This window comes from Chaetodon trifascialis, chromosome 8 (assembly GCF_039877785.1).
Source record: "Chaetodon trifascialis isolate fChaTrf1 chromosome 8, fChaTrf1.hap1, whole genome shotgun sequence".
Classification (NCBI taxonomy): Eukaryota; Metazoa; Chordata; class Actinopteri; order Chaetodontiformes; family Chaetodontidae; genus Chaetodon; species Chaetodon trifascialis.
The window spans coordinates 19317543-19335031 of record NC_092063.1 but is presented as its reverse complement, the minus strand read 5'-3'; the positions used below and the strand labels follow the sequence as shown (position 1 = coordinate 19335031).

The window sequence follows — 17489 nt, the reverse complement described above, 5'->3', positions numbered from 1 at the left end:
CAAAATATGATAATAAAGTAATGGTGAATTTTACCATATTACAGTTGAAAATGTGACGAGTTAATGATTCTTATAGGTAAATCTTTCTCACTGCCTTTTACAAGAGCTTCGTATATCCAATGTTTAAGGAATAGCATCCCACAACAACAAAACCTGACTGATTTTTGCAGAATAAACTACCTTTTGGAGAGAAAAATGCAACTGAGATGAACAGATACAAGCAGACAGTTGTTAAGGCACTGCCCATATTGTGATTATATATTGATAAGGGAAAAATTCTTTATGATTAGGATATTTTGCATCATGTTGCCCGGCTGTCTAATGTAAGACCTCTCTGTGCCACCCATTGATTATAGTGGGCCTTAAGATCTCTTACATGTGCCTCCTACATCTGTACTACAAAGGTGAATGATAGAATAAGGCATGCCTACACTGCAGGTGCTGCATAAATATTATTCCATCATTTTGAGTAATTTTAGTGTTTCTCAGCAGTCATTGCAGTGTTGACGCTGCTGCAGAAACCAAGGCCACCTCTGACATTATCAGATTTGCACATCGCCTGGCACAGGGCCTGTGGGTGTCTGCCACAGCCTTATATAGTTAAGCGTAATAATGTGCCAAGATAGTATTAACTGCTCCACTGCTCTGCCTGGCCTTGTGTGTGTGTGTGTGTGTGTGTGTGTGTGTGTGTGTGTGTGTGTGTGTGTGTGTCTTGCTTTCACCTTCGCACAGTAACATGGAGGGTGTGGAGATGTGCTCCCTCAAATTTGTTTTTCAGGACAAGCAGGCATTTCTTGTTTTAAAACATCTTTATGTGCTGTATGATGTTTTGAAGCCGCTGTAAAATGTGGCACACATTTTGTATTTCGGAGCTCTGTGAAATCTATCAGCCTCTTTCCAAATAACAGTCCAGTATGATTTGTTTTGGCTGCAAACAGATAAAATTAGGTAATATTAATGCTGCAGTTGCATGATCCATTATACTATCTGCCCCTCTTGGTGAGCTGATAACGAATGGAGGAATCTTGAGTTCTTTGTCCTCCACTGATTTTTTTTTTTTTTTTTTGGATGTTCTTAAAAGTCATAAAATGTTTTTTCAATATATCTATACATGCAAATATAATAAAACTGCAAAAAATGAGGGGGCGGGTCGACCGGACATGACGTCGGTGTCGGAAAACCTGTCACACGGGAAAAATGCACGTGTCGCAGTGTGCTGTTCAAAGAACATGAGAGCTGGCCTCCGAGTGATAGAGAGGCTGAAAAAGATAGATCAGCGTCCATACCGACGTTTTCTGTTCGGTTTCTGACCGTGAACAGACCGTCAGACAACTGGAATCTGCCCGGCTGCTCAGGCGCGCGGAGCAGGACGGTGGCCGAAGAGGAGTTCGACCCGCAGGGCGAAAGAAGAAAGTTCTCGGTCTCTGTTCCCGGGCCTGTGTGTGTTTGTGGGTTCGCACGTCGCCTTAGCAGCGTGTTGAGTTGGATTGTTTTAATATTTTATACTGAAGGACTGGTGAGGGTCACTTGGACGCCATGGCGGACTTCCTGATCAGCGGTCAGACCGGTTACGTCCCCGAAGACGGGCTGACGGGACAGCAGCTGTTCAACGGAGGAGACGGGCTCACTTACAAGTAAAGACCCCATGATCATTCCCACTGTGCACCGGGCCAAGCACGACACCAACATGTAGTTTGACCCCTCAGCTTTGCGTGTAACGTTAGCCCTCTGCGTTTGGCTAGTTTTCTCTTGCCACTGTAACTTGCGGTTAGTTAGCTCGAATGTCCTCAGGTGGCTAACACCTCGGTTTGGTGTTCTCAAAGTGCTTTTAAGGGTGGAATAATACTCCTCGTGTCAAGTAGACTCAAGTTCACGTTCGTCAGAGGAGTGTTTAAAGTAATTTCACATATACATTACAAGTCAGTAGAGGCCAGAGTGTCCTGCCTGAAAGTGTTAAAGTATGCGTTTTACAGTATGAAATTGTGAGAAGTACCCTTTTCTGCTCTGATGTGGCGCCATAACAATACAAGAAAACAGATGCTGCTTGCTAATCCGCTGTCTGTTGTCATTGTAAGGACAAAGTTCTAGTGCCCCCCCTGTGCTCATGTTAACTGGGTGCTCACAGTAGGCAGCAGAACACACAAACACGTTTGTTTTCACCATTGAGTTCAAAGAGTGAAAACACGTCTGCAGTCTGATTTACAGCCTCCTGGCAGTGACTGAGGGGACACGCTCTTTGTGTACACAGAGGGCCCACATTTAGGTCTTACGCAGTCCTGTGAAGTTGTGCTGGACTTTGTGGACACTGGCTATATTTAGAGCATCTGCTGGGTAGTCCTCCATACAACAAAGCACAGATGGCAGTACCATGTGCGGACTCGATGTTTGCGCTTTTCATGTCAAAAACGCAGATTATATCTTCTTCTTCTTCTTAACTATTTACTTAGTTTTGTTTGTATAGAGACAGCAGGAACAGAGAAAAAACAAAACAAAGTGATATAAAAGGGGGCATACCAATTCTCAGTCAGTTGAGTAAGCATTATCCTTGATTTTGAATAATGTCCATTTCCTCCGTTTTTGTGCAATGTCACCTGCTTCGATTCGCAGATGAAAAGTCATTTTCTCCATTGCATAGATGTCCTCCATAATGTCCATCCAGTGCCCTGTTTTTGGAGCATCAGGTTTCAAACCAGTTCCTAGTAATGGCCTTCTTATAGGCAACAATCAGTATTTTGAAAGATTCTATCTTTATATAGATCATGACAAGATAAGATAAAACTTAAGTGACACAGGGGAATTAAATTGTTACAGACATTAAAGAATAAAAGAGAGATTTAGAAAAGATCAAAAGACAATTAAAAAAAGATACACAATTCAAATTAACTGTATGTACATTATATATGAGAGTATAAGAATACTATTGCCCATGACAGGATCGCCTCGTGATGCCAGTATATTTCTATACCCACTGGTTCTTCAAAGTGATGTCATAAAATTGTCTAAAATTCCAAACCTGTTTTGGGTTTGGCTTCTCAAATGTGTGGGTTGGCTGTTTTACTCTCTTAAATATCATTGTAAATTGAATATATTTGGTTTAAGGACATCATCTTGGGTTCTGGAAGACTGCGATGGACATTTCTCACTATTGATTGACATTTTATCAACAAAGCATTTCATTGATAAATCAGGAAAAATAATCAACAATTAAATAATCAGTACTTGTAATCCCGGTCTGTCTACCAGCTCTTCAACACAGTGACTTTGATTGTTCGACTACATTTCAGCGCCGTTTGATGTGAGCCAATACAGGAGTGTCAGAGCAAATGTTTGACGATTTGATTAATTCAGTTCTGTCATGTTGAATATTTCTATGTTTAATGTTCAGTCATGTTTAAATGGCTGACGGTCACTCATGTCACATGCTCAAACACACTGTTCTGCGCTCGGTTTTCGTTGCCGCGTGGATCTCACTGCCTCTCGGCATACCATGCATTTAAGAAGTTCTCTGCAAAAAATATTTCACACGCACACTCGTGTTATAACATGACACCGTCTGAAGACTCGCGAGAAAGAAACGTTGGTCATGTAATGTCCTGCTCGGTGTAGTTTAAGTGACAGTTTGCCTTGAGTACCTTCTAGCTTCTATTACTGAATTAAAAAATATTTATCCAAACAACTTACTGATGTCATTTTGTAAGGACTCAAATTTGTTCTCGTCTCTCCTTCAGTGACTTCCTTATTCTGCCAGGCTACATCGACTTCACATCAGACGTAGTGGTGAGTCGTGATGAGGGATTCATATTTACAGATCACATTCAGAATCAGATTAACACCGCCGTTGTGGTATTAAACTAATCTGAGTCTGGGATTATGTCTAGAGCGAGAGTGAGGATTAGCAGACATGTGCCTCCATCACAAATATTCCCTGAATTAGCCAGAGCTGTAAATTCTAGCTTCCCAGAATTGAATTAATAGTTGATCCTGCTATTTTCAATTTAATTCAAGACTGTAAGTTTTGCTGAAAGCTGCTTTGAAATGTCCTCTGTCCAGGACCTGACCTCAGCACTCACCAGACAGATTACCATGAAAACCCCCTTCATCTCCTCTCCCATGGACACAGTCTCAGAGGCCAACATGGCCATCGCTATGGCAGTGAGTATGATGTGTAAAAACACAGTTTCCTTAGATTTTTCGAACAGTTATTATTCCTGATGTCATAGTAACACACGAGTGCTCACGCTCACGCACACACTGATGTGTTGCCTCCTCCCAGCTAACGGGTGGCATCGGCTTCATCCACCACAACTGCACACCAGAGTTCCAGGCCAACGAAGTTCGCAAAGTCAAGGTAGCGATGATTCTCTTTACACTCCTTCATCCCCTCTTTCATTTCATTTGTCTCATCTTTTTTTTTTAAGATTTTTTCCTCTTTTCTAATTTTCCTGTGTGCAATCTCTCTTATTCAGTATCCTGAGTCTTTCATAGGTTTTCATATTTCATATATTTTTTTCCTTTTTCTCCATTTTTTTAATGTTTATCTTTTCTTTCATCTCACATCAGCTTCTCTTTTTCTCTGGTTTTATTTGCTGCTGTCAGTTTGAAGGACGTAGAGTCATGTTATTTCCCTGCATCCCTTGCTCCTCTGCTCTAGAGTGTAGGCAGTGAAACGCTCTCATATTCTTTATCCAACCCTAACACACTTCTCCCTGCTGTTCCACTTCCTGTCTTGTCCCTTGTCTTGTCTCTGTCCTTCTTTCTTCTACTTCCTGTGTGTATTTCTGTATGTTCTACCCCCCTCTGCCCCTTCTCCTGCCCCGCTTAATTTTTCCTCACCTCCTTGCTTCCTTCCCTCCACCAGCGTTATGAGCAGGGCTTCATCACGGACCCCGTGGTGATGAGCCCCAACGAGTGCGTACGAGACGTCTTCCAGGCCAAAGCTCGCCACGGCTTCTGTGGAATCCCCATCACAGACAACGGCAAAATGGGTGGCAAGCTTGTGGGCATCATCTCTTCCAGAGACATCGACTTCCTGAAGGAGGAGGACCACGACCTGCCTCTGAGCGAGGTGGGTGGACTCAAATCAGACAGCAGAAGTAACAAAGTGTTATGATATTAAAGCTCGATGCAGAAGGTTTTGGAATTGATGAATCTGTATTTTATGGTACATAATTGATATTTTCATGGAAAACAGTGCAGTGGTTAAGAATTCAGGTGAGCCTGCTCCATACTGAATGTCTGACACTAATAAACAGCTGCATAATAAACTGCATTAACAAAGATGACAGTAAACCTAAAAATATAAAAAAAAAAGGTATATTTTGCAAACTTTACAGGAAAACCTTTAAAAAATTACAAATAACACAAAATACAACATATTAAAGTCATAATTAGTAATGATGATGATAATGATAAAAATGGTGCCACATTAATTTGTGTTGCAGTGTCTTTTTGCATATCTGCCCCTGTACACAAATGATGATATGAGTATATGTAAATAGCAAATATTAGTTAATGTTAATGTTAATATTAGCTGAGCTCAAATTCAACTAAATCCATTTACAGCTGCAACAATTAGTCAAATAATGATTTATATACTGTTAAAGCATCACATCTTGAAGTACTTAACCCCCAGAAATGCTACGTTTTGACAGGTGATGACGAAGCGAGAGGACCTCGTGGTCGCCCCTGCTGGAGTGACGCTGAAAGAAGCCAATGAAATTCTCCAGAGGAGTAAGAAAGGTGAGGAGGATGTTAACTTTCTAAAATTTTTTTGAAATTATTATCAATTTCAGTTAAAAATCTGACAAAACACTGATGAACCCACATCCAGGTGTGAATGTCTGTGCGTGTCTAACGTCTCTCCTCTCCTCCTGCAGGTAAGCTCCCCATAGTGAATGAAGAGGGCTCCCTGGTCTCCATCATCGCCCGCACAGATCTGAAGAAGAACAGAGACTTCCCTCTGGCCTCCAAAGACTCCCGCAAACAGCTGCTGTGTGGCGCCGCCATCGGCACCCACAACGACGACAAGTACAGACTGGACCTGCTGGTGCAGAGCGGCGTGGATGTTGTTGTACTGGTAAGGGGGTTGAGACTCTTATTTGTCATAGTGACCAGTCCACCGTTGACCAGATTTGTAATGGGTTTACTGGGTTTACTTTGGCACGGCAGGCTCGATATCAAAATCAACGAAGTCTGCACACAGCTAAATTTGCTCCCACTGAGTGTGTTAAATGAGAGATGATCTTTTGGATAAAGATCTGTGTGGGCTGATCTCTGAACAGTGGGAACAAATTTAATGGTGTGCAGATGCCTTTGATTTGATCTGGATTCACTTTATTTGATTTTGGTGTCTACCAGCTGTGAAATGTACAAATTCAGACTAGCGACGCTCTGTAAATAACAATGCCATGTGCTCCTTCTGCACCTCCAGGACTCGTCTCAGGGCAACTCGATCTTCCAGATCAACATGATCAGATACATCAAAGAAAAGTATCCAAGCCTACAGGTCATCGGAGGCAATGGTAACCACACTTTTCTTTACGTATGCACCAAATAACCAAACAAGGTGTTTCCACTGCACACTTGTTAGACTGACCGGTTTAATGGCTGTGTCATGTCTCTCAGTCAGTAAGCTTGTTGACGGTGATGATGATCTGTCAATGTGAGCATCTCTAACAGCCTCTCTGTCTCCCCCGTCTGCTGCAGTGGTGACTGCAGCTCAGGCGAAGAACCTGATCGATGCAGGAGTGGACGGGCTGAGAGTGGGGATGGGCAGCGGCTCCATCTGCATCACGCAGGAAGGTGAGAGACCGACTACCAAACGCAGCAAACTCCACCCGCCTTGCACCCACCCACACAGCATCAGCCAGCAGCCAATCTGGAGCCTCTCATGTGGTTCTTGAATGTGCCAGTCAAAGGGGAAAGGAAACCCTGAGTTAAGTGATGTGCAGTTTGTTTGATTGACTTCAGTTTGGAAGTAGGAAGCAGGATGCTAAATGTTTATTTATTTTTTTTTAATTGATCATAATGTTGGGATCAAACTACATGATATCAGCTTGATAATGGCATGAAAGTCATTGTTTGACTCAACACTTTTCTCTTTTATCCTGTGGAGTGTGTCTTAGTGAAAGACTCGTCAGGAGGCTCAGTGGAAGGAAGAGCCTGTCAGAGTTATTTTGCCTTCTGTTGTGAAGCCTGACACGTAGCAGGTGCTCTGTGCTTCGGGTGCAGTGTGTGTTGACATGTCTGATCCCGGAAGTCTGAGTCCTGACTGATGCAAGTCCGGCTAGGACCGGCTGGAGTTCAGCGTGTAGTTTGAAATTTCTCTCTGCCAAGTCACATCAGGCACTATGATTGCCTGATGTGATGTTGTGAGCATCCATAGTTGCAGTGGATTGTGCGGTGAGGGTTGTTGTGAGTCAGTCCCCAAGAAAAATGATTTGAGTTTAAACTTGTTTGTGTGTGAAAACAACTAGTTTTGGGATTTGAAATCTAACTCACCGTTGGGAAACATTTAGCCGTGGTTTGTCTGGAATGATGAAGCCTTCAGTAGACATTTGTTTGTCTCTGCTTTTCTGTTGTCCCTGACGTGTCTGTTCATCTTGTCCAAGATGCCTCTTAAATTATCAGCTGTATTTGTTGTTGTTCATTTTCTTTTGCTTACGGTTTTCTCCACTTTTGTCTGTCATCTTCATCTTGTTGTCTTCCTACCTGCCTCTCCCCCTCCTTCTTTGTTTTCCTTTCTCTTTGCTTTCTCCATCTTAAATTCTCTCTCTTACCTCCCACTCCGGTGTTTGTATGGTGTGTGTTTGTGTGAGTGTGTTTGTGTACGTGTGCGTCCATGTCCAGCTCCCCTCAGTGTACCACCAGCAATAAAGCTCCACAGCCCCAAAACCCCAACCACTGTTACGGGATACTCCAGTAAGTTTCCCCGCCACCTTTGGCCTGCGCTGGGCTCCCATTGGCTCCACCATCACTAGCGTGCCCCCCCCTACACTTCACAGCCTGCTGCATTGATTGGTTAACAGCTTTGCATCGGTAGACGTAGCAGAGATGTGGTAAAGGTTTTTGGTTTGTTTTGAGAGCTCTTGGGGGTTTTGGGGTTTTGCTTGTTCCTGTGTCCTCACTAATCTGTCAGTCATCCTGAGTGAATGTTGCTTTTCCTCCACCCACTCACCTTTTTTTTTTTGACAGAAGCCCCACCACCCCAGTTGTATCACTTGTAAACCACAGCTCTCATTCATTTCCAACATTCATTTCTAACACAGGAGAGTAGCTCAGTAATGTAGACGGCAGCCACAGGGTGTCTCTGTTTAGCAGAGCTGGTAATAATTCTGAGCCGGTTGGGACCAGGCAGGTTATATTTCAGTTGCTGCACAACTTGAAGTATCATAATTAATCATGATTATCAAGGACGAGGTGGCCTTGATATATTTATCTTTGTTCAGCCATTTGTGCCTTATTCTCACTTTCTAATAGTCAGCATCGTATATTCAGTCCGCAAACAGACATGCAGTTGCACGCCTGCACCAAGCTGATGGTAGAATGTGCTGCCATCTGTGATCGTTGCACCCAAAGTGACGTAGTTTTGACTTGTGGCATGGCTGTGAGAGAGGACGTGTCGGCGCTCACCTGCTGTGTGTAGCCTGAGCAGCATCAGGGCTGAGAAAGGACGAGGTGTTTCTGTCCCTGCGGACTTGTTATCGCTTGTGTCTCTTTCTTCAAATTTGCTTTGCTCATTTGTTTTCTGAAATGAGACATGTACAGGACACTATAACACATACTCCGGCTGCAGAACTTTCTAAAATATAATTTAGAAGACCAGATCACATTAACCTCAGCTGCTGTAGATTTTCTTGAAATCAACCCCATGTGATACTATTTATGCTTGCCATTTTTTTTCCAGCAATACCCATTCAGTGTTTTCATTATTAATGGCAGAGTCTGCCATCCCTGTTGTGGATTCAGATTGCCTATTTATGCTTATGGCAGCATAACCAGGCCAACTCACTTTGTAACAGACTGGTTGCTCCTCTGTTGGATTCCTGACAAAGCAGCTGCTCAAAGAGTGTTTGATGCCTGCAGTATTAAGCATTAAACTGCACTTTCAGGCACCACCAGTTACCCATGGAAACCAAGCAGTATGACTTTAAAGATGCTCATAAATTACACAGAAAGCCCATTACAACATGTGCTGTCTTAGATCAAGGCCATTGGTACGTAGCAGGATAAGCAGGATAACTAGTTTGGTAAGTACCGTGCAGCCCGGAGTTCACAGGAAGCAAAACAGCTCTAGTAGTGAAAAAAGGAATTGAGATGTTTCTCTTTGTGGCACACACAAAACTGAGGGTCAGTGTTTGTACTTGATGGTGTGAAATGTTATTGGTTGAAATCTTAGAAATGTAATAGAAATCAATTGATTAGCAGCGTCGGGCTGAAGGGAGACAGCATATGTTATGTGAGAGGGGTGTGGAGTCAGCGCGGTGTGGTATTTATCTACTGATGTGACAAGTTTAACTTCCTAATTCTTACGTTCCAAGCCTGTCTGCTCATTCACTGTTTTGTTTTTTTTAAACATCATTTAATCACTGGGAGTTTTCACCATGCATGCCTATCAAAACTGAACTCTCTGAATACAGTTTGGATGTTTTTTGATGTCCGTTTATTACAAATTTACAGCCAGCTGATGATTACTGTGACCAAAGCCAACATTTTGAGACAGAAGAGGGGAGTGAAAGTGTCAGAGTCTTTGTGAGATGGCTTGTTGTTTACTGTCTGGTAGGTGAGGGGTTGCTATAATAGTACAACACCAGATAGACAGCAGTCATGATGAGACTAGAATCATGCAGTTAAGATGACTAACGTCTACAGCTGTACCCGCTTTCTCACATCGTTCAATCCTCCCTATCTCTTCTTCATCCCCTCAGTGCTGGCGTGTGGCAGACCCCAGGCCACAGCTGTGTATAAGGTGTCAGAGTACGCCAGGCGCTTCGGCGTACCGGTCATCGCTGATGGCGGCATCCAGACTGTTGGCCACATTGCCAAAGCCCTGGCACTGGGAGCATCCACAGGTATGGATAGATGGGCGTTTCAGAGTCAGGCCAGGGTTTCCACACGTCCTGGAAAAAGATCTTTACAACAGAGTGTGAATGCTGTCAGCGAGCAGGAGCTTAGAACTGAAATACTTAAATGATGCATGAGATTAAAATGTTTGTTTCTGGTTTGCTGCAAGATCTATAGTAAAATGATAACGCTTAGTTTCCAGTCTTCTGCTCTCCCTCTGTCTGTGTCCAGTGATGATGGGCTCTCTGCTGGCCGCCACCAGTGAAGCTCCTGGTGAATATTTCTTCTCTGACGGCATCAGGCTGAAGAAATACCGTGGCATGGGCTCCCTGGATGCCATGGACAAGAACCTGGGCTCCCAGACCAGATACTTCAGGTACAGAACCACAAGAACAAACAAAGACTGAGCTAAGAGAGGAGGAGAGGGGCAGAATCTTTATTTTGGTTTGCCTTGTTGAGATATTTACTTTCAAACTGTTTTAATGTATTGACCTTGGATCAGATCTTTAGCCACATGCTGGCAGTTACACCTGAGGTGTCCTGTCTCTCAGGGACATTTAAAGCAGATGGTCTTGTATGAACCCAGCGTGCTCTCTGTCTGCGCCGCTAACCACCATCATATTTCTCGCTCCCCTTTCCCCTCAGTGAGAGCGATAAGATTAAAGTTGCTCAGGGTGTTTCTGGAGCGGTGCAGGACAAAGGCTCCATCCACAAGTTTATTCCGTACCTGCTGGCTGGCATTCAGCACTCCTGTCAGGACATCGGAGCCAAGAGCCTCACACAGCTCAGGTAAAAACACACACACACACATGATGGTAGAAAACTACGTTTGATGAGCCCTTTAGGTGCCACAGAACAAAATAACAACAGACAGTGAAATGTAATAGCATCAGGCCCTCAGAATAAAAGTGGAGAATTGATTCAAATATCAGTATTGCAGTATTTATTTGTAAACTTCATGAAAGCTCAGACTAATAACTGTAATTTCTCATTTGCAGTTCAATGCAGCCAATGAATTCTATCTTACAAAGTTTGTGACGGTTAAGTGGCAGTGAGCCTCCAAAGTCACGCTTTGATGGGCATCTGACTGCACATATTGTCATTTCATGTTAGCATAAAGCTGTTCACACAGTTTTTTGGTGGTTAGTTTTGGTACGCTAAATGCTAAAACAGCAGACTGCGACAGTTATACCACTCTGACACCAAAATGAGCAGGTTTGTGTTATTGACTGCTTTCTTATTGGCAGTTTGCTTTCCTGTTTTGTTTCTTGTTTCTCCTTGGTGTGGCACGTTCGGCGACACGAGCGTGACGCAAAACAGGAAGTAGAAAGCAGCATGAAGGCCAGTGACAATATTATGGTGGTTTTCCTTTTTCTGTCGTTTATGAGACGATGATGATGATGATGAGATGGAAATGGAGTGTAACGAGTTGACAGCTCTGTCTGATATCAGTCAATATTTACGCTCCAAATACCAGAACTTAAATATGCATCATCACTGCGCCAGGAAAGGGCTGAAAATTAGCGTGTCCCCCCAGATCCAAACAGAACTAGGGGGGCAGAGCATCGTCCACCGATCAGAAGGTTGGTGGTTCGATCCCTGGCCTCAGCAGTCCACCACTCACTACATTCTTTCCCCTGCGCTTGTGTCACACTGTATTTGTTCCCCTTGATGCCTGGTGTCATGTCTAACATCATTTCTTTCCTCCCGGCAGAGCCATGATGTACTCTGGAGATCTGAAATTTGAAAAGAGAACAACGTCAGCTCAAACGGAGGGAGGGGTCCACAGCCTGCACAGGTACACACACACACTCATAGCTGCTGTGTCCTCAGCACAGATCCACTCAGCTGAGTAGATCCAACTGTAGTCTTCTGTCAGGTTTCATATTCCATCATCTTAAAGGTTTACCTTCATGTCTCGCTCCCAGACACACAAGCCTTCAGTTCAACTTCCTCTTTAGAAGCCTGAGGGAGCATCATGGGTAGCTGTGTGATCTTTTCCTCGCTCACACTCTTCTTTCTCCCACAGTTATGAGAAACGTCTGTTTTGAGAAGAAGCCGGCCGACCAGCCCGCAGATGGAGAATCCTTCCAGCGCATTATGCAAACACACTAGTTGCCAGACCCTTTTATATTCATACTTGACACACTCACACACACACACACACAACTTACTTCTCAATCAAATTAAAAGATGAGCCCCCACACACACACACACACACACACACACACTATTCTCTTCCAAGGATCCATCAGTCCTGCCAGTGTCATCTATGCATTGTGTTTAGTCTAGCTGTTTGTGTGTGACGGAGGGGAACAAAGTGTTTATCAATCAGTGCACGTGTGATTGAGTCCTCCAATGCCTTTCATGTCATGACTTAAAAAATGTCTGGTGTGTCCATTTTAAGGCAAAGAAGTTGTCTGATAATAAAGAATATGTTTTTTCCACAAGCTGCTGTTGTCAGTTTTTGTCAACTGTACAGTGATGTAAGGACATTTTTGTGTATATCTAGTCATTTTACAGATTTGATGATACAATGAAGAGACAATTCCTCAGTTGAGGCAAGTTTATATTGCTGGGCTCTCATGTTACCTGCAGAGGAGAAGCACGTCCCGAGAAGACGTGCTACAGCATGTGGTCTAATGAGAAACGGTCACCTCAACAACCACCAGATCTAGTTTCTGTTCACCTGATGGCGGAAAGCAGAGTGAGAAAATGCCATCATTTAAAGTCCTGTTCATGGAGATGTGACTGACATCCACTTAATCTGTTATTAAACTGGACGTAGTCATAAATATGATCAAATACACATTATTTTCGATAGCAGATTTAACAGTACAGCAGTGGCTTAAGTTCCAGACCAACAAATGTACAAAAACTGAAGACAGATGTGGGTCAAACCTACGAATACTGTGAGGAAATGCTTTGCTATTAAATTGTAGGTAACTGTTTTAGGTCCCGTAATTTCCAAATTTCTTGGAAAAACATTTTGGCAGTAATTAAAGGGAAAATCTTTTGAGACACTCATAAATGGAAAAAAAAGACATCATTCAAATCTAAGTTAATATCTTAATGATTTCAAGATTTCCAGATTTGTTTGACTGTAAACACATTTTGTACTTTTAATTGATCAGCTGACTAAAAGACTGTGCTGCACTAGCAATTATTAACTACACATCACATCACAGAAAAATAACCTTAAAAACAGTCAATAAATGCCTTACATGCAGTGATTGTTAACAGTTTGCATTCTGATCATTTCACCTGCTAACACAGACGCTACATCCATGCACGGATCATGACTTAAAGGCATTTATTATATTTATTATTTTCATTTTAGAGAAGCAGAAGAACAGTTTGTTGGTCAGTCAGAGAACACTCTGCATTACTGCTGCACTGTTAATTACTGAGGGACATTCAAGGACAAAGCGTGGCAGGGATGGTCAGGTGTCCTCCATCACCTTCTCTCCACCTACAGTGCCTCACCTTCCCTCTGCCTGCCGCAGGTCTCCAGGGAGGATCAGATACTCGGGCAAATCCACCGGACTTTCCAGGCTGAAACCCAGACAGACTGATGGGACTGCTCCGGTCACACTTCGCTGCTCACACCTGTCTCACATCATCCATCATATCACACGCAGATGTTTCTAATTAGCACACAAAGGAGTTGGTTTACAGGCCTCAATTAGCACAACTGAAAGATTACAGTTTTACAAGCGATTCATGGAATATAATCCCTCACACCAGTGAAACCTGTATGTGTTTTAAAATGTCCACGTGGCGTCTGACTTATTTCAGTTCAGTTGCTGTATTTCACTGTAAAGCAGGTCATTTCGAGCCATAAAAATATTATTGAGATGCTGCCGAAACCAAGATTATTTGAAAACTAGATGTCATAAAAACAAAAACTCAACCAGATTTTATACTTAAACAACTACATGACTTCTGACGTGCTGTAAATCACCAAATTAAAGCAAGACCCTCGGCTGTCACTCTCTGATCATGAGAAGTATTCATGTCAGCACGGCTACTATAACTGCAACTGTTACCGTGCAAGAAAAACTACTGTTACTATCTCACTATGACTGTAAAGCAAACTTTACATTTATTGTGCTTAACAATCAAAACAGCAAGAAATTCAATACATGAATTATTCAATTGTAGGTTAATCCATTTATACATACCTGTTTATATTTACACACAGGACAATATATTTAAGTTTTTACTAAATCAGCACTCTATCTATCTATCTATCTATCTATCTATCTATCTATCTATCTATCTATCTATCTATCTATCTATCTATCTATCTATACTCTCTCTCTCTCTCTCTCTCTCACACACACACACACACACACACACACACACACACGAGTTAATAACTTTCAGACAGTAGTAAATATATAAACATATTGTGCAGATATAAACATGTAGAAATCGATCATTATTATTATTGTATATCAGTATTTAGTTGAGTAGGATTTTCTTTTTCTCATTTCACATTTTACATGTTTGATTTTCCTTTGTACATTTTGAGTATTGTTGAAGAGACTCTGAGAACCAGAGTTTCGCTGCCAATGACTGCTTCACTAGAAATGTGCCTATGACAAATAAAGAGCTTAAAAAACACACGTATTTCAAAAATAAAATTGTCTAAAGTATACCAATAAAATTTAGGATAAAAAATGTTTTTGAGGAAGTCGTAGAAGATACAGTGACCACAAAAGTTTAACTTTGAGACCAAAACGCACAAACATTGAAGGCAGAACTGCACCAAAACTACACGAAAACTATTTGAACCTGATTTTAGGAGAAATTTCCTTTCGCTCTGATCGATACAATTTTCTAAATTGAATTTTCTAAAACTTAAAAACTGGGCAAATTATAAATAAACAAGCACATCTACACATCTGGGGCAGGAAAGTAGTGAAAAACAAAAATTACAAGTGCTGGTTCACACAAATGACAAATAAATAAAGTAAAAAATGAGTTATCCTCACTTACCTCTCATTGCATCCAGCCGCACACACAAATTTGGTTTTATCGTCTTTGCTCACGGCGCTGAAAAATCACATGTGGAAACACTTAACACCAACATTTCTGCCCAGAAGCAGTGTCCTCGTCCGTCCGTTCACTGCACAGCGTCAGCACGATTCATACACACACTTTGATTTTTTAGCATTTCCAGTGAAAACTCCTCAGTTTGTCATTTCTTTTTATTTTTTGCTTTTAAAACTGCAGCAAATCCAAAAACTGACCAAAAACTAAGATCTAAAGATGTCTATGAACTAACATTTGCATTGGAGTGAACTGATCCCTTATCACATGTAACCACATTTCAATCTTTACAAAGGCAGACATACAACACCTGGCAGAAGACTACACTGACAGCTCAGTGATGTAGTAAAATAAATTATAACACAGAACTGAGATCAGTTCACATAATGAACCATCTGTCCTTAACATGTTAAAAGCATAGAAACATCTCATGATATATGAAAACCTTTAATTGAGGGGATATAAAGGGAGCACGGCTTTAATAAATCAACTGAGAGCACTGAGAGCTCGCTCCGTCCTCACAGGACAGGTGACAGCCGTCTCTGCACTAACACACAGGACTAAAGGCAGGATGGCAGCTGCTGTCTCTCCAGCAGGGAGAGGAGCAGGGGAGGAGCGGGTAAAGGACTGAAAGGAGGAGTTGTGAGCGCTCAGGAGAAGTGAAAGTGAAATAAACCTCCAGAGTATTTAAAGAGGAAGTTTGGACTCCCGGAGCTGTAGGCAGAGGGGACCACAGAGGAGGACCCGCTGCTCTGGGATGCTGGTGAGAGCGTTCACACGCTGATTTTCAGACTTTATTATGACTGTTCGTAATCTCTACAGCAGACTTTGTGGCAGCTCCTGCTGTACTTTCACTTTGCTCTCACTCTTTGTTCACTCCTGCCGTCACTCCACCTCTCCTTGTTTGACTTCTCTCTTTTAAACTCCTCTACCCATGTTCTTTTACACTTTGTACTCCCATTCCTGCCATTAAATCTTGGTTTGCTGCTCGTCATGAATGCGTTTCTTCCCTGGTCTTAAGGTCCTCCAGGCTCTCTCATTGAGGGTTGAAGTACAGATGACAAACTGAAAGCAATGTTGCAGCCTCTGTTATTTCTCTCTCTTTCACCAGCTGCCTCGTTCAGGGTTTAGCTCTCATTTGTTGAGGGTTTCTGAAGCTTTTGAGCACACGAGAAATGAATGCAGCTTTAAATCAGGGTCTAAAAGCCGTTTTAAGCTCCACAGGAAGAGCCCCACGATGTCAATCTCTTCCTTAATTTTTTTCAGCTCCGTCCTTCCTTTTTATCGTTCTATCAGCTCTAACCTCATGTGCCCTGTCTAGTTTGCCTGTTTTCTTTTTTTCTCTTAGTTGATACACAACAGGTTTTTCAAGACGCCGCCTCACTACAAAGGGCTATTTGTGAGTTTTAAACTGCAGGACTGAATTCTCTGCTCCAGTGTTTACCGGACAGCTGGGATGTTTCAGCTGCAGAAATTTCAAATTTTAAACTTTGTCAAGTTTTCTCCAAGAGCAGTGTGTGTGTGTGTGTGTGTGTTTCACTGCTTTGTTTTCTCAATTTTTGACTTTACAGAGGCTTCACTGTAATTATATACAGCAACTGCTTTGACCATTGTACAGATCACAAGCATCTTTTTGGTCCTTTAAGCCGCCACACTTAAGCAAAAATTGTGTTTTCAGTGATTTCCCCGAGCCAAAACTAACTCTGCTGACACTGTAGTTTTGTGGTTCCAGTTACAGCTGAGTGGATGGATGATTTTTAATGGTTGTCTTGTTTTACACCACAATCCGGTGAACGTGGCTTCGCTCAAACCTGCCAACACCAGTTACAAGTGAAGAGCTAGTGTCGAATAAATCTGATGAGAAGTGACACAGACAGTTTAGAGCATCCGGAGTGTTCCAGTGGTGTTAGTGAAATGTGTTTTCTTCATCTTTAAGTCAGGGAGGTGGATTTGCCATGCAGTTCATTTGTAATTAAAAGCACAGCAGAGAGGACAGAACAAAGAAGCTGAAGTGTTTCTACTGCCACAGAATCATGAAGCTGAACTCACACAGTCCACGTCTTTGAAATCATGTAACAGCTAGTTTAACACATAACAGAAAGTCACTTTTTAATAACCATTATTTCTTTTTCCTTCAGCTGTATTAACCTGAGCCGGCCGGAAGCTTGTTTTGGTGGGTGGGATTGTAACGGAACCCATAATGCAGCTGTGATTCTGAGCTCCAGCTGGTTATGGGGTCCGTTTCCATCCCACAATGCACAGGACATCGTGTGCGGACGAGCCGATGTCAACGCCTCTTCAACAAGAGGATACTCGAGCAGGGGTTCGTCCTTCCTGCCACAAACACAACTCTGTTTGAAAGTGTATTC

At 42.4% G+C, this 17489-nt stretch overlaps 1 protein-coding gene across 1 annotated transcript; it reads left to right on the top strand.

The window, feature by feature from the left end:
* Positions 1-1160: 1160 nt before the first annotated feature.
* On the top strand, positions 1161-12511 carry impdh2 (IMP (inosine 5'-monophosphate) dehydrogenase 2). Its single transcript, XM_070967636.1, has 14 exons — positions 1161-1634; positions 3729-3777; positions 4051-4152; positions 4274-4348; positions 4859-5065; positions 5652-5739; positions 5877-6076; positions 6431-6521; positions 6706-6801; positions 9927-10070; positions 10294-10438; positions 10708-10851; positions 11777-11860; positions 12092-12511. The coding sequence occupies exons 1-14, from the start codon at positions 1537-1539 to the stop codon at positions 12111-12113; spliced, it is 1545 nt and encodes a 514-aa protein (XP_070823737.1). The 5' UTR covers positions 1161-1536; the 3' UTR covers positions 12114-12511.
* Positions 12512-17489: the final 4978 nt, after the last annotated feature.